This window comes from Lytechinus variegatus, chromosome 1, assembly GCF_018143015.1.
Source record: "Lytechinus variegatus isolate NC3 chromosome 1, Lvar_3.0, whole genome shotgun sequence".
In the NCBI taxonomy this organism is placed as follows: domain Eukaryota; kingdom Metazoa; phylum Echinodermata; class Echinoidea; order Temnopleuroida; family Toxopneustidae; genus Lytechinus; species Lytechinus variegatus.
The window spans coordinates 73,967,692-73,990,708 of NC_054740.1; the positions used below are offsets into that span (position 1 = coordinate 73,967,692).

Sequence of the window (23,017 nt, forward strand, 5' to 3'; positions counted from 1 at the left end):
AGTGTTTTTCTACTATACTAACCAACACCATTGACCCTGCCAAATGCAAACTGACCTACATAGCTAGCTGACCGAGTTGTGAGAGCCAGCTGCGAGATCACTGACCCTGTCTCATACTTTTCAGAGGGCCTAATTTCAATCTGCCTCATATTATATAAACGGCATTAATTGGACAGGTTAAACAGTTTTCAAAACCACATAGGGCCTAGCAAAAGAGAGTCAAAATGCCGGGTTCGAAGCCTTTTGAACGTCTCCCAACGTCCGTCATTCCAGTGAATTACAAGATTCAGCTTCAACCAGATTTGGAAAAGTTCACCTTCGCTGGCAAAGAGACCATTTCAGTCCAGGTGGGATATAAAAAGATTTGAATATTTTCTTCAACTTTACGTAATACTATACTATAGTTCATATGCTTCCTTAAGTTCCTTTTCAATTGCATGAAAATATAAGTAGGCCTAGGCCTAGACATTATACGGTAAGTCACTCAGACCACAACGTGATGAAGATTATGAAATAGACATGATAGACGTGTGTGATGCTGATGTGACTAAGAAAATGATCAATGATGAATGAATCTGCTGAGCAGCTGTGTGTTAAAGTTCCTTTTTATGTTATTAGGCCATGTAGGCCTGCCCTAATGTATTAAGTCTGTTAGACTTAGCCGGTAGGGCCTAGTTAACTTTTTAGTTGGGCCCTAACGTTAGACCAAGAGGAGTTATAAATAAGAACCCCTTTAAATATTTTCTTATATTATTCAGTCTATGCCTATATTTTTCTCTCCTTGATCTTACACAGATGGATGAAAGGTAATCAGCTGGCAAATGTCTGTTTCCAGGAGTTTGTTAGTTTGAACTACTCGTACTCAGACTGCCCGATATATCGTGCAGTGGCCATTAGGGGGTTAACATCATAAAAAAAACCTGACATGGCTCTTCAATTTTGTCTAAATTAAAGGACAAGTCCACCCCAACAAAAACTTGATTTGAATAAGAAGAGAAAAATTCAACAAGCATAACACTGAAAATTTCATCAAAATCGAATGTAAAATAAGAAAGTTATAACATTTCAAAGTTTCGCTTCATTTCACAAAAACAGTTACGGTATATGAACGAGCCAGCTACATCCAAATGAGAGAGTCGATGATGTCATTCACTCACTATTTCTTTTGATTTTTATTGTTTGAAATATGAAATATTTTGATTTCTCGTCATTGTCATGTGAAATGTTCAAAGTTTCATTCCTCCCTGAACGCGTGGAATTCCATTATTTTTACATTTTGTGCTTCAGGCAAGGAGGTCCTAATCGTCAAATTCGTAAAAATTGAAATATTGTTTAATCAAAACAGTGAAAAACAAAAGAAATAGTGACATCAAATCTCTCATTTGGATGTAGGCCTAACTGGCTCGTTCATATAACTATTTGTTGAAAATGAGCGAAACTTTGAAATGTCATAACTTTCTTATTTTACATCCGATTTCAATGAAATCTTCAGCATTGTGCTTGTCTGATGTTTCTATATTGATGCAAATCAACATTTTTCTGAGGTGGACTTGACCTTTAAAGGAAAATTTATTTAAAAGAATGGATGCAAATAAAGTTTGTTATTCCAACTTGGCATTAAATACAAAAAAACTATTCACTATTCATTTGCATAAAGCCATATCAGGTAGACAGGTACATGTATGTATGCAGATGTTGATCATTACCATTCTTTTCAAATTCATTCCATATGATCTAGGTCAAATCTGATGTTGATACAGTGGTTGTGAACTGTTTGGATATCGAGATTCAAAAAGCTGTCTACACTTCTAATGGGCAAGGTATGTCTAACTTTCCATGGTTTGTTGTGATTCCAATTAAATGTCCATAATACAGATCATGATTTCCAAATAGAATGTTATTATTGGCACTCGCAACAGCACTTTGTTTTTGTCTCACCTGCATAGCAGAGTGGGACTATAGGCGCCGCTTTTTTCGACTGCGGCGGCAGCGTCAACATCAAGTTTTTGAAATGACATCATAACTTAGAAAGTATATGGACCTAGTTCATGAAACTTGGCCATAAGCTTAATCAAGTATTACTGAACATCCTGCCCTAGTTTCATGTCACATGACCAAGGTCAAAGGTCATTTAGGGTCAATGAACTTAGACCATGTTGGGGGAAATCAACATCAAAATCTTAACTCAAGGTTAAGTTTTTGAAATGTCATAACTTAGAAAATATATGGACCTAGTTCATGAAACTTGGACATAAAGTTAATCAGGTATCACTAGACATCAGGTCAAAGGTCATTTAGGGTCAATGAACTTTGGCTGAATTGGGGGTATCTGTTGAATTACCATCATAACTGAAAGTTTATGGATCTGATTAATGAAACTTGGACATAATAATAATCAAGTATCACTGAACATCCTGTGCGCATTTTAGGTCACATGACCAAGGTCAAAGGTCAATGAAATTTGGCCGAATAGGGGGGTATCTGTTGAATTACGATCATAACATTGAAAGTTATTGATCTGACTCGTGAAACTTGGACATCAGAGTAATCAAGTATCACTGAATATCCTTTGCGAGTTTCAGGTCATATGATCAAGGTCAAGGGTCATGTAAGGTCAGTGAACTTTGGCCACATTGGTTTTTTTTTTAATTACAGTGTATTGGTATATATCATAAGACAAGGAAATAAGAGTAACCAAGTATCACTGAACATCTTGTGCAAGTTAAAGTAGTTTTCAAAGTCAGCACTGCTCCTATATTGAATCGCGTGATGCAGGTGAGACTGCCAGAGGCATTCCACTTGTTATATTTTATCTGTCACATTGGTAGTAAACAGTCAAATTTCATACTTGTAAAACTCAGTATAGACTGCAAGCCACTTATGAGAGGTGTTCAGTATGTTTTGATTCATCCCATTCTTGTCAGGCTGCTTGACTTGTGTCTTGATGTGATTGGTTTATCTATCCCCTTGCAGAGGTAAGCTCAGCATCCATCGATTACAGCAAAGAAAATGAAACAGCTACCATTAAATTCCCATCAAACATTGCTGTGGGCAGTGGTGACCTGGCTCTAGAATTCACAGGAGAGCTCAATGACAAGATGAAAGGTTTCTACCGAAGCAAGTACACCACACCAGCAGGGGAAGAAAGATACTGCGCTGTTACTCAGTTTGAAGTGAGTGGGACTTGACATTTTCATTTTGGTATCCTGTATTGTTTCAAAATCTACATTGTAAATATTTCAGATGGTGTTTGAAAGTTTGCATGGTGGTGGGTACATGTATATGGTAAGAAGAATGTGTATTGAATATCCAAATTTTTGGCTTTCACCCAGTAAATGATATGGTATAGAGCAATCCCAGTAACGTCATCTTTTTGATAGCAACACTTCACGGCGGCCGTTTTAGAGGGCATACAAATCGACCATGGCGACTGACCATGTTTAGCAGTCTTCACATTCTCCTTACTTCCAATCGTCAAATGACACAGCGAAAGCAGGAAAAATTGATGTTCAGTGATGGTGTCGATCCATATGCTATGAATTCCCCATAAGGGGTTGAATAATGAACTGTCTTGTGTACAGCCCCAGTACGTACACGCTTGATGACCTACGGTGCTACGCCGCAGTGGGACTGGTAAATGATAACGCGCTGTGCCACCCGGCCACGGTTTAGGCCGTGAAAATTGCGAGCTAGCGTGTCGGGAAGAGAGCTAGGACTAATCCAGCTCAAACTTAACCCTAACTAGGCTGGTCTTTTTGGGCTATTCTGTGGCCGGGGGGGGGGGGGGGGTGATTCAACTCCCCCCCCCCCCCGAGATCTCGGCCGTTGATCGCCAAGCGCTGCCAAAATTTGCATGCTGGTAGTGTGCGATGTAATCTACAAGGCTGTATGGTTAAATTTTCCAAAATAATGAGATTATATTTTATATGAATTAATTATGCTAATTTATGCATAAATCATACTTTTTGGTCTAATTCACTTAATAAAGCTCCTAGAATGCTAATTTTTGGTAAAAATATTCTTTGTAGCATTCTTAACAATCGCAATTGAAAAAAACTTCAGTTTGGAAATCAATTTCTTATGTATTTTATTGTTTTATGAATTTCTAATGTATTTTTTTTTTTTCTAGAGCTGTTTTTTTACCAGATTTATTGCATAACCTTTTTGAAGCATAATTATGCTAAAATCAATTAATTTCAGCTGTTTAAAGCAGAAATAATACCTTTATGAATAAGATGAGAAAACTCAATTTGCATTGACTTTGTACACAAAATCACGTTTTGGAACAATTTTTGGTCTGACATGCACTTAAGAAATGTTGCATAATTTTGGAATCGTGTACCCGGGCATCGCAAATTTGGTCTAAAAGGATGCGCGAGACTTAAAAGTATAAACTCTGAGTCTGATAGTGGCGTGGTCAAAAAATTTGTGCGGCGAAACGATCGCAGAAAATGTTGAGGGGGGGTTGATTCACCCCCTCGGTCAGATTAGGGTTAAACTTTATTTTTTTGAAACATTTGTTCATATTTCTGTGATAATCACACAATTGTTTTGTCAATTTCCTACCTGAAATAAAATGATCTGAACAAACCTGAATGTTCTTGAGACTTGATTGCTTGAAATTCCGATTGATTGCAGCAAGCCATTTCTGTGTTGTACTTGAGAAAGTTCCAAAGTTTTTTCTCCGATAGAAATATTTTTGTCTCTCCCTGCCCTGTTTCCACAACCAACAACTGAACATAAATTTACTATGATTTTGCGAAGATGTACATGTATGAAATAAAGCAGATGTAATACATTTTCTCAACTAACTTCAAACTTCTTCTGGTCAGTATATGCAGTGCACCTAAGCCAACTTAGCCAAGCTAACCCAGGTGAGCACCGCGCACCGCCTGCAAAGCGGGCTTCGTGGGCGGTGCGTGGCGCTCACCTGGGTTAAGTCAAGTGCAGCCGAGGTAACCATGGTGGGCAGTGATTTAGCATGCCCACCACAATGACCGGCAGGAAATCAATGACGTCACATGAAATCGCTCTATATACTTGATCTGAGTACTTTTCTTTCAGATCGAGTATACAATCCTATTTACAAGGTGCAAGCATGAAATTTTGATTTTCAGTAACAAACCATTTCCAGCTAGCCCTTATAACATTCCAAGATTGTATATTCTTGGTAGAGGTGAAATGGAGAGTCAAGAAAACTGTAGGTTAGAAGGTACATGTAGAGTTTTCTATTCTGGGAAGAGTGCAGTGATCAAAAGGGCTGTAAACCAGGAAAAAAGAGAGAGAGGCTTGAGTGTTCGGAGAGATCGGAGAAAGCTGGCTGCAGTCAGTGATAGTCATATTTTGTACATTGATTCAAATTTCTTTGTGAAATTATTACAGTATGAATTGTGCTGCTATCACTAATGGAAGAAGTCAAATTACTTTTGGATATAACATGTTTCTGAATCTTTACTTAGCATATTGCTGGTATGATATATATATTTTTTTGTGTGTGTGTTTTAAATATGTGTCATTTTGCATGTCTTGATATTTACTTGTAAATGTGCAGGATGTAAATGATGACCATTTAACTGGACATTGAAATTTGTTCTATTTTTTAACGTCATTTTCTTTAGTCAACTGATGCACGCAGAGCATTTCCTTGCTGGGATGAGCCTGCAGTGAAGGCAACCTTTGATATCACATTAGTGGCATCCAAAGACAGAGTAGTGCTTTCAAACATGGTGAGACCTATTTTGTGATTGAATATTTACTAGTGTAGTAGGTAACATTTGTTATGAAATGTATTGAAATAAAACAATAAATTGGCCATTCCATTTGACCAAAGAGAATAATTTGTGTAGCATACATTGTTTCAGTGCCCTTAACAATGCCAAATGATTTTACCTTCACCAGTTAGCCGTACTTGTGATTATATGTGAAAGAACGGTGTTTCTGAGTGCACCTGCATTGTCATCATAAATCTGTACTAGTAACATTAGTTTTACATTTGATGCAGTGCTGATAAGTTTTATTTTTGTTATATTTATATTGCAATAATCATTTTTGTGGCAATAATAAATACAATAATTGTTATTTTATTTTTTATTTTTGAGTCTCATGATCAGATGATCTCATTACTCGGTCATTGCCTCTTTATAATAGAATCATTGAATTTTCCATCAGAATTCCATCAGTGACCAACCAAGCCCTGACGACCCAAGTCTAAAGGTGGTGACCTTTGCCACTTCTCCAATCATGTCAACTTACCTGCTTGCGTTTGTTGTAGGGGAGTTTGACTTTGTAGAGGGAAGGTCCGCCGATGGGGTTGATGTTCGAGTTTTTACACCCCTTGGAAAGGAGGATCAGGGTCGGTTTGCTTTGGAAGTAAGTAAGATGACCAAGGTTTGTTTATCAGCAAAGTCCAGTGTGACAGATAAGTACATGAATTTTGCATTGATGAATAAGAACTGGGCCCCGTCTTACAAAGAGTTGCAGTTGATCCAATCAATTGCAACTATGGAAAGAGAACTAAGTGAACAAATAAAATGCATGTTTGCTCAAAAATCTTTCTAGATATGAATGCATATCCATAAATCCATTGATTTCTAGACAATTTGGTGTGCTCTCCTTTGTTTACAAAGGACATTTTGCAAATTTTTAAAAATTATGTTACTGTTGGATTTCCATAGAGTTAAGATTGATTGGATCAATCCTAAATCTTTGTGAGATGGGGCTCTGGTCATCCATTAAAGCAGCTGTGTGGTGTCCATCTTTCATGGTTCTCATTCATTTTTCTGTATTCTGGTTGAATGCCATGCTTTAAGTGCATGTACCATTATCCCGTCACATCAGACAATAATCAACTTGTTTCCTTCAGGAACCAGAAATTCTTTATACGAAGCCTTTACAGAATTTGCTCATTCAAAAGAATTTTTGAGTTACCATGTTTTTATTTGTAATCGTCTGGTAAATTTAGTGGAATGAAACTTGGGTGTGTCCTGTTGATTTGGGTTTATTAATTCTAGGTTTTTTTTTGTTGTTCAAAAAAGACTGTAAATAATGCCATTCATTGAGGAAAAGAAAAAAAAAGAAAACAAAGTAGTAAAAAAGAAAAATCATGCAAAGAAGTACATAAAGATAACCTTGACTTTCACTGCTTTTAAATCATGATAAAAAATCTTATGAGGTTAATATTAGCATAAGAAATATTTTTTTAAAAATCCCTTGAGAATTAACATGTTTATAATAGTAATTTCACCTGAATTGCTGTGAGAATAATTAAAAGTGCAAAATATCAACCAAGTTTGTAGTTCATAATGTAAGAAATGTGTGTTACAAGTTTTTCAAGTTTCAGCATAGTCATGTACATGTATTTGACAGTTAAGGTTAGAATCATGGATCCCTTACGCACTTTTAAGTAGCTCAAAACTTTGAAATACATGTAGCCTACATGCAGATATTTGGATATATAAATGTGAAAGTGAAACACAAAAAATGTGGCAGAACCAAGTAACCCATTTTACATTAATTACATTTATGCATACATGAAGGTTTCTCTGAAGACCCTACCATTCTACAAAGATTACTTCAGCGTTGCTTACCCACTACCAAAGATTGATCTCATAGCCATTCCTGATTTTGCAGCTGGAGCAATGGAGAACTGGGGCCTTGTCACATACAGGTAGGATGAACAAATATCATTTCTAATCAGCAGGGCCCCGTCTTACAAACAGTTGCGATTGATTCAGTCGGCCACATTAATAGAAAGCCAGTAACTGCAACATCTAAAATGTACATGTTTGTTAAAATGTATTTTCTAGTTCTACTGTATATTCATACATTCATTGTTTTCTTGAAAATTCTGTGTACTTTTCTTTGTTTACAAGGGACTCTGCAAATTTCCTGTACACAAAAATATGACATTGATGGATTTCTAGCTGTGGTTAATCGCATCAATCTTAACTCATTGTAAAAGACGGGGGCCAGAAAGATACATGTACACTGTTCTGTACTTTTCAAAGTGACAATTTTGTTTCTTGTCATGATGGTGATGGTCATACTTCTTGCATTTTCTTGTCTTTTTTGGTTTTATTTTGTGGCAATAACCATATACAGAAGTGCAATATTTATGCTGGTGGCTAAAATGTCCAGTATACCTTCAATTGCATAATTATTACTTAATGCCGTATGGAACTCGCGTTTTGCATACTCTAGCATGCACAGAGCACAGAAATATATATCTCATGTGATATTTAAAAAATGAGTACCCATGTTGTAAATTGCAGAACCATTCTAATGAGTGATTACTCATTTGAACAGAAGTGTATGTAGGCCTACTTGTAATTGCATTTTAAATTAATAGAAATAGGGAACTAGCTTTTAATATGTAGAAAAAATCTCACTCTGATATGTTTAAAATTTTTTTCATTTTATTTTGTCTCATGTTTTTTATCATTTTGCTATGTTTTTTATTTCATTTCAGGTGTAGCCTTCTACAATTTAGATTTTGTTTATTTTTTTTTCAGAGAGACCGCCTTGCTAGTTGACCCTGAAAATTCATCTGCGAAGGCAAAACAATGGGTTGCTATCGTTGTCGGTAAGTCATTAAAAAGATTTTTCCTAATCCAACATTTTATTTTTCCTTATAATTTCACAAAATAGTTGTATGCAATATGTGGATTAAGACAACAGAAAGACCTGGTGTTGTCACACACTATTTTGGATTTTAATGAAGATATAAAGGTTTCAGTTTTTATAGATTTGATCGAAGATAAGCTCTTGATTGAATCTTATTAAAAGTAATGGTGATTTTACATGCTTAAAGGTCAAGTCCACCTCAGAAAAATGTTTATTTGAATCAATGGAGAAAAATCAGGCAAGCACAATGCTGAAAATTTCATCAAAATTGGATGTAAAATAAGAAAGTTATGACATTTCAAAGTTTCCCTTATTTTTAACAAAATAGTTATATGAACGAGCCAGTTACATCCAAATGAGAGTCGATGGTGTCACTCACCGTACTATTTCTTTTGTTTTTTTATTGTTTGAATTATACAATATTTCAATTTTTACAAATTTGATGATTAGGACCTCCTTGCCTGAAGCACAAAATGTTAAAATAATGGAATTCCACGTGTTCAGGCAGGAATGAAACTTCATTTCACATGACAATGACGAGAAAATCAAATTATTTCATATTTCATATAATAAAATACAAAAGAATTAGTGAGTGAGTGATGTCATCACTTCCCTCATTTGCATACCGACCGAGATGTGCATTTAACTGTTTTGTGAAATGAAGCGAAACTTTAAAATATCCTAACTTTCTTATTTTACATCCGATTTTGATGAAATTTTCAATGTTATGTTTGTTGAATTTTTCTCTTTTTATTCAAATCAAGTCTTTGTTGGGGTGGACTTGTCCTTTAATTAAAATCCAAGCCATGTTCCTGTATCTATGTTACAAAATTTGCAATATATATCTTAATATGATGTGATACAAAGTCCAGAAATTGTGATTGTGCAATGTCATCTGTTTCCTCATTTTTATAATGATCATGGTATGCTTATGACCGTTTTGTGAAAATAAGGGAAAAGTTATTAAAGATAGATAAATACAGTTGAGGCCAGAAGTTTACACACACCCAGGAAATTCAAAGAAAAGTTGACACTTGCCAAATATTATTAACTTTACTGTATCTTGTGAAATATTTGTGCTATCTTGACATCACATTGCTTTGTCATTAGGATCTGAAAAATATTTAGGTGTCATTTTTTCAAAAAAAATCTTCATATCAAATTGAAAATAAAAACTTGACAAAACATTTTTGTGCAAGTTACTTCTCAACACGAACATTTCACATTACACTTTTTGTTCAGTGGTGACGTCATGGATTTGACATTTATACGTTTCTATGAAACGATATTTGAAAATATAACAAACAATAGAATACATTTGACACAAATATTACTTTGTTTTCTTCAAAGAAAATTCCACCTTATATATACTTAAATCCCAAAGGTACCCCAGTCATGTGAAAAAGCTTAATACATTCTTTCATTTGATACCAAATTCTTCATGGTAGTATTTATATTTCTGAAGATATTTTATGATGTTTGGCAAGAGAACAAATGTCACTGAATTCCATGGGTGTATGTAAACTTATGGCCTCAATTGTATAGATATTAGACTAATTTCAATGGAATATCATTTCTTGTCCTATTTTTCTTGTAAATCGATTTTAGGGTAGACTTGTCCTTAAAGTTTATTCACAGTTCTTCACATGATACTGATCACATGACATTACTTTATTTACATGTACAAGTACTTTATCCATTTGCTTTAGAGTAGATTTTCTGCATGAAAAAAACTGATTAATATGTTTAAGGAAGATAGAAGATAGCAAAGTCCATCTTTGTTTACGTGTATGTGTATTTCTCTTTTATGAGATATTCTTAACCTTACATATTTGTGTGTTTCTTGTGTTTGCATTATTTTTACTGACCTGTTAACTTCTTAATAAAAAAAGAGAATTATCACATAAAAATGATTGATCACCTAAAATTCTGTGAATAAATAGATTTATTTTCCAGTTGTTCTTTATTATTGTTTTTTAATATTTGATAGTTAGCGTTTAAAGTTTTTCTTAACCCATACTCAACCCCTAGTTGATTTGGGGGTAAACTTGCAGATAATGGGGCACATGTATATTTTACTAACGATTATTCGCAACAAAGTCAATTTGTACAACATAGAGAATATTTTTCCCTCTATTCTGAAAGCAAGCCTGTCTCTCATTCTCAACACTATTTTATCAATACTTTGCAAAGAATCTTCACTTTTCATCCATTGTAAAAAGAGGTTTGTAAAATATTTGACTTACATGTAGTTCATTCCATGATTGAGGAACCATTGTTTCTTTGCATTTTTTTTTAAATTTCTTTCAGGTCATGAATTGGCTCATCAGTGGTTTGGAAACCTGGTTACCATGGTAATTTTCTACCATTTACATTTTTATAATTTACCCTTATGTCCAACATTTCATTTTGTACAAAGGTTGGTTATATTGATTATATCTGATAGGTCAAATATTTGGTTCTTGGAAGTACACGTAGTTTGGTTTTCCTTTTTAAAAATGCTTGTAATGTATTCATTCTAGCTGATTTATAAGGACATAAAAATTGTCACTTCAAAGTTCAATTTCCTCTATTACCTCTCTTTAAACCTAAAAGGACTGGGCTATTCGAGATGTATTGAGGACTGGGGGGGGGGAGCATGATGATGCCCCCCCCCTCTCTCATCTCATCTTGGCCCCATCATTCCTGTGATCGCACCAAAATTTGGCATGCACATTCTTTACCACATAAACTACAATCAAGTATGAAATTTTTATTGTTATTTGTTGTTGTTTTTTCAATGGAAATTATTACAGACCATTTTTAAAAAAATTAAACCATAAATTAATTAAGGAGACCAATTAGAACAAAAATAGTCACCCGTTTATGAAGTTCATCTCCCATAGACTTTGTACACAAGTATAGAAATGAGCCATTTTTGGCATGACATTTTCTCGTAAAAAGCCTTATGGCACTGCGAATATGGTCTCATAAAGTTGTGCGAGACTTTTAAGGAAAAAGTCACAAAATTTTGAGACACTATCTTTTTGCGCTTTGGAATTGTGCAAAGCGTTAGGGGGGGAACCATCATGGCCCCCTCCCTAAGTCCTTCGAGGGTTAAAGACATACGAATGGCAGGTAAATTTATCGTCAACATCAAATCTTAATCGAAGGTTAAGTGTTTTAAATGTCATCATGACTTTAATATAAGTATATGGACCTAGTTCATTGTCTTGATACATACATGTATAACATTTCATAATGCATTAAAAAATGTATTTGCAATTCTGGTTTGAAGTGTGATTCTAATTTGGTCTTATTAGGAAATTGAGAAACAATTGGAAGTATTCTCTATTTTTTTCATGTTTTGTAAATATTTGAATCAGAATGTTGTTTAGATCAGAGGAGATTTATTCATCTTTTGAGTATGACATTACATGATAATGTGGCACAACATTTTGCTCCTGCAACAATTGCTCTGAGCTATATTTCATAGATATAGGGTGAGGGTTGCAATATGGTTTAATTTTGGGTTTAGGGTAGGATATAGTGTTAATTCCAGGGGTGAAGTTAGTCATTCCATAAGTGTGTGGAATTTATAGCAGAGAGTGTTGCATGCTGGGTATAGATCCAGGAACTATTTATGTAGTTTCAACCTTCAGCTTATGTTGTCTAGAAAAGTGGCTGTTGCATATTACCTTATAACCAATACTTAGTTCAGTTTGCAACATCCCTGACACATGCTTTCAATCCTCTTCTTGAAATAATGAGATGCCACTTGGTCTACACCCATTGGCCCGTATTCTGAAGTCAGGTTTAACTTAGACCGCGTAGTAACTATGTTAAAATCATGGGAAGTCAAAAGTTCAAAAATTCTGTTTATATTGTACATTTCTTATGTTTACTATTTAGTTTCCTGTTGCTTTCATAATGAAGAAAAATACTTCAGTTGTCATTCCCAGACAATTATGAGTTAATATATTGAATGCGTACTGTTAAGGATTTGTGCTCCAATTGGCTCTCCATAGTTAAACCTCAACTTTAAACCAGGGTTTAATTTAAACCCGAGATCAGAATACGGGCCATTTTGTCCACTTTCAATTGGTTCTCATCCCGGATGATACAATCCTAGTTCAGAATCTACTTACCATTTGGTATTAATGCAAATAAACCCATTTGTCATTTCACCGAATTCACATTTGGGCTATACTTATTTTGTCTATAACTTACTTGGTCTAGGACGTGTCAGTGTATGTGATTTGATGACTCATGAACTAAATTTTCATTTGACAATATGCTACAGAAGGAAGAACACAAAGTGGATATTAATACATCTGGGAATTAGACTTAATAATAGCTAAAGTGAATATTAGACCAAATGAGGATTGGACCAAACGGCAATTAGATCAAATTGATAGAAGGCCGAATGGGTTAAGCCATGATGGTGGTGTTTAGACAATCTAAGAAGTAGACCAACTGGTAGTAGACCAAGTGGACATAACCCTGAGGATTGCCCACTATCTATTCATTACCCATTTTCCATTTCTTGTTTGTGCTCGTAGGAATGGTGGACACATCTGTGGCTCAATGAAGGTTTTGCATCATGGATAGAGTACCTGTGCGTGGATCATTGCTTCCCAGAGTATGATATCTGGACCCAGTTCATCACCAATGATTATACCAGGGCTCTTGAGTTGGATGCCCTCAAGAATAGCCATCCTATTGAGGTACTTGTCTTTGTCATTCACTTGAAACCTATTCGAAGTTAGCTTTGATGATAAACCTTCTGTTTGATAAGAATTGTTCTTTTCTTTTTATATAAAAATAGAATGTGCTTTGATTTTTTTTAAGAAACAGTGTTAAAGAAATGCGGTTATTATAGAAAAGATTGTTTTTCAGTCGCAAATCCCAGGTATCTCTTTTTTTGTTAAAACAAATGTAATCACCATGATTATCATTTATTAAAGATTTTTTTTATATTTCATTGCTGCAGGTGAAAGACCTTTTATGAGAGGACATATTTCCTGGCAGCAAGAACTAATTCTCTTATATGTTTTCTGTTATTCAATGTTTGCTCATCAGTAAGGAACCCCTTGAATTAACAGAAAGAAGGATGGCATTCACAGAACTTTAGTCAGTCTAAATTTGTTCTCTGTGGTTATATTTTTCTGTAGGTACCTGTTGGCCATCCGGATGAAGTAGATGAGATCTTCGATCTGATATCGTACTGCAAAGGGGCTTCTGTCATTAGGATGTTGCATGATTTCATTGGAGACGATGTGAGTTGATAGGAGTACTGGTGGGTGTTTCTTAAAGCTATTTGTAAGTTGCAAGGGACTTTATGAATGGCTCATGACCCTTTCTTGAGGTAAATTACATCAACCAAATTTTTATAGCTGTTAGTTTTGTTCCCAAGAAATGGTCACCAGTCATTCGTTAAGTCACTCATAACTTACAAACATATTTATGACACACCCACTGGGTAACTTTGCCTCAGTTAAATAATAATAATAACAATAAAGGTATATTTACCCAGGGAAGCCACTTCAGTTCTGTAAACTGTTCTCCTAGCGGGCCCTGCTATTATTATCACTCCGGCTTTAGCTGGGCTGCCTAGGTGCTCAAGCATTCAAGGAGTTTCTTACTACCGGGTACCCATTCACCTCGCCTGGGTTCAGTGCAGCTCATTGTGGATAAATTTCTTGTACAAGGAAATTACGCCATGGCTGGGATTCGAACCCACAACCCTCTGTTTCAAAGTCAGAAGACTAATCCTCTGGGCCACAGTGCTCCACTATTGGACCACAACTTCAATAAAGAAGGTTGACTTAAACTTGTTTACCTCTATACGCTATATTTAATCTGTGAGCATGTGAAAGGCAGTTCAAGTAAACAGTCGCTGTCAGTTTGAGTCTAGAGTATCAGCAAAGCTATTCAGCTCATCAGTAAGCATGAAGCTTCAAGTCAGCTTTGATTAGATTTATAATCTGTACATGCTTCAATGTTCTGTATATATCATAAACGCAAGTGTCGATCTTGGCTTTTTGAAGTTATGAATTAAGGAGCTTACACCTACCTCCATGTCTCCTAATCTTAGATTTAACTTGAAATCTGAACTTGGAAGCGCTGGTGGGATATGGATAGAGAGAGAGAGAGGTCCTGGTGCCTGTACTGCTGCGATAGTAGCTACATTGTAGCAGCGCACAGCAGAGCAATACAATGCATGCATGAAATATCAAAGGTAATGACCTAGTGGCCTCTGACCTTTTCTAGAGTGTAGAAAATCATTTTACCTGGGTTAGGTCAATTGGTAAAGTGGCACATAATAAGGAAACAAAAGGAATGTGGTCTTTTTTATGAGAGACAAACTATTATAAAGTGATGACAGATTATTGACAAATAACTGACAGATGGGTGATGTATTACTTTGTTATTTCACTAGTCTGGATCTATACATCTAGCTATTGAAATTTATATATTGATATCTATATCTTTTTGTAAAGAAAGTGGTCATTGGGGTTGAGGTAAATTATTAGTCCTCTCTACTGCTCATGTGTGTACTGTAGTGTTGTTTTGCGAAGAATAATGGCAATGATGATGATGACGATGACGGCGGCATTGGTGGTGGTTGTGTTTATGGTGATGATGATGATGATGAAGACGATGGTGATGACAATCATCCAGTTTTTCTAGCACATAACATATACTGTATCTATGTATGCATGTGAGCTACAGATTATTATCAACCCAGTTATTATATTCAATCAGCATGCAACGACATGCAGTCCTCCATTCCCTGGGGACTCTTCCCGCCAGTCACCATGCGAGGCTATCACAATGCTTCGCAAAACATAACTTTCACATCCTGCCAGGTTCCCAATTCCTTTGGATGAAGGGTGGCAATTGTAGATATATATCTTGCCATAGAACACTAGTGCTGCAGCGGCATTTCGAACCCAAGAAGGCTGATAAAAAAAAAACCTGAGCATATTCCCGATGTACATGTACAACCCCTAAATGCGGGAATAACTCTAAAGACCATTGATATCCTAACAATTTTTATGGACATAAGTTGACAGATATATTCTTCTTTTTCTCATCCAGACATTCCGTAAAGGTATGAATGTATACCTAGAGAGGCACAAGTACAAGAATACATTCACAGAAGACCTTTGGCAGGCTCTTGGGGAAGCCAGTGGTAAGCCAATAGAAGACATCATGGGCACCTGGACCAAACAGATGGGTTTCCCAGTCCTGAAGGTGACCAGAGAGCAGCAAGGAGATAAACAGGTCCTCAGCATCTCACAGGAGAAGTTTTGCGCAGATGGCCAAAAGCAAGGTCCGTGGTAACCTCACTTCCCTCAACCCCCCCCCCTTCAATGCACCTTAAATGCATCATGTCAAGCATTAATTGAAAATTTTTGTATGTTATTTTTTTTTCTTTTCCTTTCTTCGCTTTTTGTTTGGCGAGGGGTTTGGTATGGCTATTTAAACCAAAGGAAAGTAACGATTCCAGTTATCTCTTTAATTGTTTTTGTGTATTGGTATTAGGTACCCATTGGAAAAGGGCCTAGCAATTTTTATAGACCTAATTATAAATAATTGCAGATTTGAAAAACTTTAGGTATTTTAAGATCATATTGCATTTTCGTATTACATTTGTTTTGAGCAAAGTAAATTGAAAAAATGAATAGTAAATAGCAAAATACACCAAAACATCAGTTTTCCATGTCTCTTTAGAAAAAAATTTGAGACAAGGTGAAGTGAATGAAATGCACTTTTTTTCATGTCTGGTACAGAAGGAGACTTCAAGTGGATGGTTCCTATCAGCATTGCTACTTCAAGTCAGCCTACCAAGACAATTGAGAAAGTTGTTCTTGATAAGGAATCTACCACCGTCACAGTGGTAGCTGACAAGAGCGAAGGAATCAAGGTAAAAACAAAAATAAAACTAAAACATTTACTTTAAACAAATAACCCCTTGAACTTGTGAGTTGTGAATTCTTTATTTCCTATAGATTTTGCACAGGGACCACTGTGTTCCAGTAGGCAATGGATTAACTGAAAAATTGGAGCTACCAATGCAAGATGTTGTGGCACTTTGGGTGATTTCAAATTTAGTGTTGACTCGTTTTGCTGTTGGGTTTAATTTTTCACCATCAGTATGCACCGAATTCGAAAAGATGCTGGTGATTTTTTTTCAGTTGACATTTAAAATTGTATACATTGGCCCGTATTCTGAAGTTCAATTAACATAGGCTACGGCATTAGTGTTTGATAAAATGATGAGTAGCTGAAAATGACCAAAATTTTATGTACATTGTATGTTTCCAATGTTTACTGTATTCTTTACGCAATACTTCAGTGGGGAAGAAAAGCATGTAAGTTACTATTCCTAGACGGTTATGAATGAATTGAACACCAAATGTGCTGCCAATTTGATACACTAGTTAGATTTCTGTCACAATCAACTATCCATAGTTTAACTACATCTTAAGACCAAAGTTTAAATTCAATATTATAGAATATGAGCCATTGCTGTTATGATAAAGTTTATAGACTGCAGTACCATCAATGTAATCTGTGCTATAAGTTCTGTACTATTTGATTTTATTTGCAGTTAAACCCAGGAACAGTTGGGTTCTACCGTGTCCAGTACTCTAGTGAGATGTTAGAAGCACTTCTGCCTGGAATCCGAAACCAGGTCCTTCCAGCCAGGGACAGACTAGGATTAGAGTCGGATCTATTTGCTCTGGCGAGTATGAGAAAGGGGGTCATCTGATAACAAAAGTCAACTCCTGGGGATTCGTTATTCAGTTTTGTTTCTCCAAACACTGGAATAAACAGCATGTGAAATAAGAATGGCTTCAGCACTTGCTTTCATTAAGTCTTCTTGAAGACTTTTTTTAACGCTTCTGATTATTTTCTGCCAAGTAAATCTTTTGTGACTCTGTACAGTTTTAATGTTAGGAGCTTTCTTACATCACAATGCATTAGAGTATATTCATGTAGTAGCTCTGTGCTTCATGAACTTTGTTACTTCTACTGTTATTTGTATATTTTGAAAACTATGCACCTTCACTTTTCATTTTATTTATTTCATTCTTCTTAGTTGAAAAATTAAGTATACGAGAAGTCGCAGAAGATATGTAACAATTTATTATCTTTGGGCATCAGCTAGTTGAAAGATCATATTGCTGTATTTGTTCTAACTTATCACATTCTGGAATGAATTTTTCCACAAAACTGCACTATTGAATAGTTCGCCGAAGCCCTTGTGAATTCTAGTTAAAAAAAAACAATGTTAAGAATTTCCTATTGATTTCTATTATCCATGAATTTTAGGCTAAAACTGGGCAAGCAAGTACTGTGGATGTCCTGAAGCTCTTTGAGGCCTTTGAGAACGAGACTGACTATACCGTATGGACAGAGCTAGCAACTAACCTTGGTGCCATTGGGGTCTTACTATCCAGCACGGATCACCTTGATCATCTGAAGGCCTTTGCCAAACAGCTCTTTAGCAAGGTCCATGCGAGGCTTGGATGGGATCCAGTGGAAAATGAAAGTGAGTTACTCAAATGACCTGACATGTTTCCATCACGGATGTCAGTCTTCAAGAATTTTCCAAATTTTAGGCCCTGTCAATTTACTGTTCATGTATGTGCCATCATAGTCTCATAGCGCCCTCCCTCATAGTCTATACGAATACACATCAAAGTTATGCAAAGAGATGCTCCAGCTGTAGATTGCTAATTTCTAATTCTAATGATTTCTAATAAATTCCAAATTTATGCAAGACAATGGCTTCTTCTTGTAGGATGTCAGAACAACGACATTAATTCATTAGGTTTACTTCAGGCCTCATAGTATTCATCAAAATCATGTTCTAGGTTCTTTTCATGTCCAGAAATTAAATTTGACTGGCATCCCTGTACATATTCTGTTGAGTGTGGACTATTCCTGCAGTAAAATACTGTTGCCACGAAATGATGCAATGAATATGAACTATTGTCACACAAATTTATCATCATGTCACTTTGTTTTGTATGTTTAAATGAAAAAAAAAATGTGTAGAATTCAGTTTGAAATAACAATTGTAATTTTCTTGGATGTAAATGCCATTCCAAGGCAAAGAAAAGGTCAGATTTCACATAATTTTATTCAGACTTTTTGATTTTCTTTCATCTCTTTCTCCACTTCATGCTTTATGTTTTAGTCAGAGAAGGGTTATTCAATAAGCCAGATATGAATGTTGTTCAGATATTACAAATTTTTCATAGGTAATGATCCACATGAAATATGGAAACCTGTCTTAAAATCATAAATTGCATTTGCCAGGTGAAATGCAGGTGTAGCATTATCAACCCCCTCCCCCCTCCTGCTCATTCTCCTATTCATTGTCTTCCTCATCTTCCCTGTCTACATTCTTTTCATATTATAGAGGTTTAGGCTTTCTTGTATATAATTATTACAGATTATTTTTGTTCATGAAAAAAGGGAAAATATCTGATATTAAATTGATTGATTAAAGAAAATGCAATATTGAATTTATTGGAAAAAAAACAAATGCATTGAAGATATTGAAGATACAATGCCCTTCCATGATATGGCTATGCGTTCTTTGTGAAATTGGATAATTCTGTTATTAGTCAAAATTATGGAGGAATATTATAAGGCAAATAACATTGTTATGAAAGACAAATGAGTAAATTATGGATGTATTCCTGCAGATCACCTGGATGCCTTGTTGAGAGCTCTTGTGATCAGGGTGATGGGACGAAACGGACACGAAGCTACAGTCGAGGAAGCCCGTAAGCGCTTCGCTGCACATTGCTCAGGAGGTGCACAGCTCCCGGCTGACCTCAGAAACTCAGTCTACCTGACGGTGTTGGCTCATGGTGATGAAGACACTCTCAATAAGATGATTGAGGTAAGAAGCTTCAAGGTTCTAATTGGCAGGGGAAGGGGGCGTTTCATCAAGCTTTTCATTGATTGGGACCATAGATTGTTGTTTTTTCATAAGGATTTTTTTTATTTCAAGAATATTATTGTAGTACAATAAAGTCTGCGTAAGTCAACCTTAATCTCGCTTACGTTAACCTCTGTGTAAGTCATATAATCGTATGAGACGAAGTAAATTTGAGACCAGATGATGCAAGACATGTCATTTAACTGTTGTAATTTGTAAGTCAATCAAATTTTATTTGGTCCCTTGGAAGAGATTCGACTTTGGCAGAATTACTACAGGTACAATTCTTGACTTCTTACTTCTGTGACTTTTATTGCCTGTAATCAGTAAAATCAGTCGTTCTGTCTCTTTTCTTGTACAGTTCTTCAAAGCACAAGACCTCCAAGAAGAGAAAGATCGCATCCAAAGATCTCTTGGTGCAATCAAAGATCCAGCTCTCATCAAGAGAGTGTTGGAGTTCTCCATGGGGGTAAGTCAACATTTAATGGTCCTCGTTACGTAGAGCTTAGCAATTGATTACGGGGCTGTAAGGATGTAAGACGGCATTTTGAAGATTATGATGAGTGATTCAAGAGTATTGTGGCTACATAAGAGCTAAAAATGTTATTGTTTGGAATCAGATGATCTGTGAAGTTTGCATGGTGGCCCAAAGAAAGGGAAAAAGGGATAGCCTCCCAAAAGAAAGTCAAATGAAGTGAGATGAAGAGAGATGTTAACAAGCTGGATTCTGAAAATTGACTACAAAGTGTGAGGGTAGATGGCATAATTCCTCTTAATGGTGTCCTGAAATGTGCATGCATTAATAGGAATAGGACTACTCTCCAAGAGCATGGTGTATTCCATGATATTTCAATAGAGGTATTGTTTTGTTAAGGATTTAAGATCTATTTGTAAGATACATCTGATTTTGAGGTTCGAGCCCTGGTCCCGTCTTTCGGATGATTATGTTAAAGGTCGGTCCCAGACGGAAATAATTATATGTGATTGATACACGTCTAAAAAAACTAAATTACACACACATCTGTTTCTCTGTGCCTGCTCTCTAAACGTTTTAAATGTATGTGGATATTAGTGATCATTTGAGACATGAGCCAAATACGAAGTGGTCTATTGGCCTCACTACCTTGTCGTGTATACAGGAGCACGTACGATCACAAGACACCGTGTTTGTGATCAGCGGAGTGACCGGTACAAAGACGGGGCGGGAGCTGGCATGGCAGTTCCTGCAGGATAGATGGTCGGAGCTCCATGAAAGATTCTCTGGTGGTTTCCTTCTAGCGAGACTTGTACAGGTAGGTCTGAGGAGAATTCTTAGAACTCTACAACGTTCTTGTCCTAGAATGGGGGGGGGGTCTTCAGGAAGGTCGAAAACGGCAATCAGTAAATCTAGACTTCAAAACTACTATTCTATCGAACAGGAATTTAGTAAACTTGAGAAAAAAATTCCATGGAGGGGAATACAATCAAGAGACAATGTTGCCTATTGGGTTCTCAATGTGTATATTTATTGGCCATACAATGCAGTAGATATTATTTTACATTCATAAACAACACCAGTTGTCCTGGACAAAATTTGATTCAGTATAACACTTGCTACATATATATCTAACAATATATGCATAAATGTTATGAGAAAACACAGACATATTTGCAGCAGCATTGAGCAGAAGCAATAATAGCTCCAGTTGTACTAGAAGTATCAGTTGTGGCAGTTGCAGTAGCAGCAGCAATAGGAGTAGTAGTAGTAGAAATAGTAGTAGGAGTAGTAGTAGTAGTAGTAGTAGTAGAAAAAGTAGTGGTAGTAGTAGTAGTAGTAGTAGTAGTAGCAGCATCAAAAGGAGTATTGGTAGTAGTATGAGCAATCGCATGAGCAGCAGTAGTATTATAACAGTAGTAGTACCATCATTAAAGGGATGGTTCAGGCTCAAAATATGTCTAAATGAATAGAGTATAATTCACAGAGCAAAATGCTGAAAATTTCATCGATTGGATAACAAGTAACAAAGTTATTGAATTTTAAATTTTATCAATATTTTGAGAAGACAGTTATTTGCACATCGTCATGAATATTCATTACATGTAGGTGGGCTGATGATGTCACATCCCCACTTTCCTTTTTCTTATGTTATTAAATGAAATCATACATGTGTAAATGATGTGTCTCCATTATGATGAAATAAGTTGCGGCAATAAATAACTAATGTATGTAATCAGTTGTCAATCCACTTGTTTTAGTTCTTGGTAGAAATATTTTCAATAAACCTAATTTCATATAATAAAATACAAAAGAACAAGTGGGGATGTGACATCATCAGCCCACCTTATGAATATTCATAAAGACATGCCTAGAACTGTTTTGCCGGAATAATGCAAATTTTAATATTAAAAAACTTCATTATTTGCTATCCGATTTTCAGCATGTTGCTTTGTGAATTTTACTCTATTTATTGAGATATATCTCAAGCCTGGACCGTCCCTTTAATCGTTGTCACAATCATTAGGGCCATTACCAGTGTTATGAGGAGAAGGAAGTATACTATTCTCATCCGCATACATTTATTTCCATTAACATGAATTATTTGTTTTGTTTTGCAGTCCTGCACCGAGGGTTTCACTACGGAAGAGAGGGCCGTGGAGGTCCAAGCCTTCTTTGAAGCCCACCCTGCCCCTGCGGCTGAAAGAACCGTCCAGCAGTCCCTAGAGAACATCCGACTCAAGGCCAAATGGTTAGCCAGGGATGGAGACAGCATCGGTCAGTGGCTTAGGAATAAGGTCTCGCCCTAAAAGCAACCAACACTTACCCTTCTTTCTTTCTCTTATCATTCTTGTCCGAGACCTATGTACTCATTGTAATCTTATGTGTAACTTTTTCTTTGAGAGTGCAGTTAAAACAAATAAGTGTTAAAGGGGAAGTTCAGCCTGCCATCAAGATGATTTTAACAAATGTAGAACAATGATATTAACATACAATTAAAGGTTTGAAAAATAAAATCTCTTAGAGAATAATATTCTAGGTTTGATGACACATTCAAGCAGGTCACCCATTTTTCATAAATATATATATTCCATACATTCCCATATTTTACTGGTTTATGATGACTGAAGAAAGTTTGAAATATTGTCTCTGATGATATAACCTTAAAGTAATGTTTTATTGAATAAATGTTAAATGATATATTAGGGTATGTTTGCATATGACATAGAATTCAATTCTAAATATTTAAAACTGCATTACCCAAAGGAGTATGTTGCCAAACCCTCAATATGTCTATCATTTCCATTTCTTCTGCTTTTATTGAAACCATATTGAGTGGCGGGTGAACATTTTGGAATCGGAAAATGCAAATGCATGGGGCAGTTTGCAAATCATCTGTACCACATGTTGAATTTGGCTGAATATTTCAGAATTGCCTCAGAATTACAATACTGGAATAGCAAACCTTCTCT

At 35.8% G+C, this 23,017-nt stretch overlaps 1 protein-coding gene across 1 annotated transcript; it reads left to right on the forward strand.

Moving 5' to 3' along the window:
- LOC121422661 (puromycin-sensitive aminopeptidase-like) lies at nucleotides 1-22,964 on the forward strand. Its single transcript, XM_041617826.1, has 18 exons — nucleotides 1-347; nucleotides 1,739-1,820; nucleotides 2,974-3,173; nucleotides 5,619-5,726; nucleotides 6,169-6,369; nucleotides 7,536-7,666; nucleotides 8,511-8,581; nucleotides 10,933-10,976; nucleotides 13,164-13,328; nucleotides 13,776-13,880; nucleotides 15,706-15,940; nucleotides 16,401-16,534; nucleotides 17,222-17,356; nucleotides 17,947-18,166; nucleotides 19,332-19,531; nucleotides 19,932-20,039; nucleotides 20,710-20,862; nucleotides 22,166-22,964. Exons 1-18 carry the CDS (start codon nucleotides 225-227, stop codon nucleotides 22,352-22,354), a joined length of 2,604 nt encoding a protein of 867 aa, XP_041473760.1. The 5' UTR covers nucleotides 1-224; the 3' UTR covers nucleotides 22,355-22,964.
- The last annotated feature ends 53 nt before the right edge of the window (nucleotides 22,965-23,017 follow it).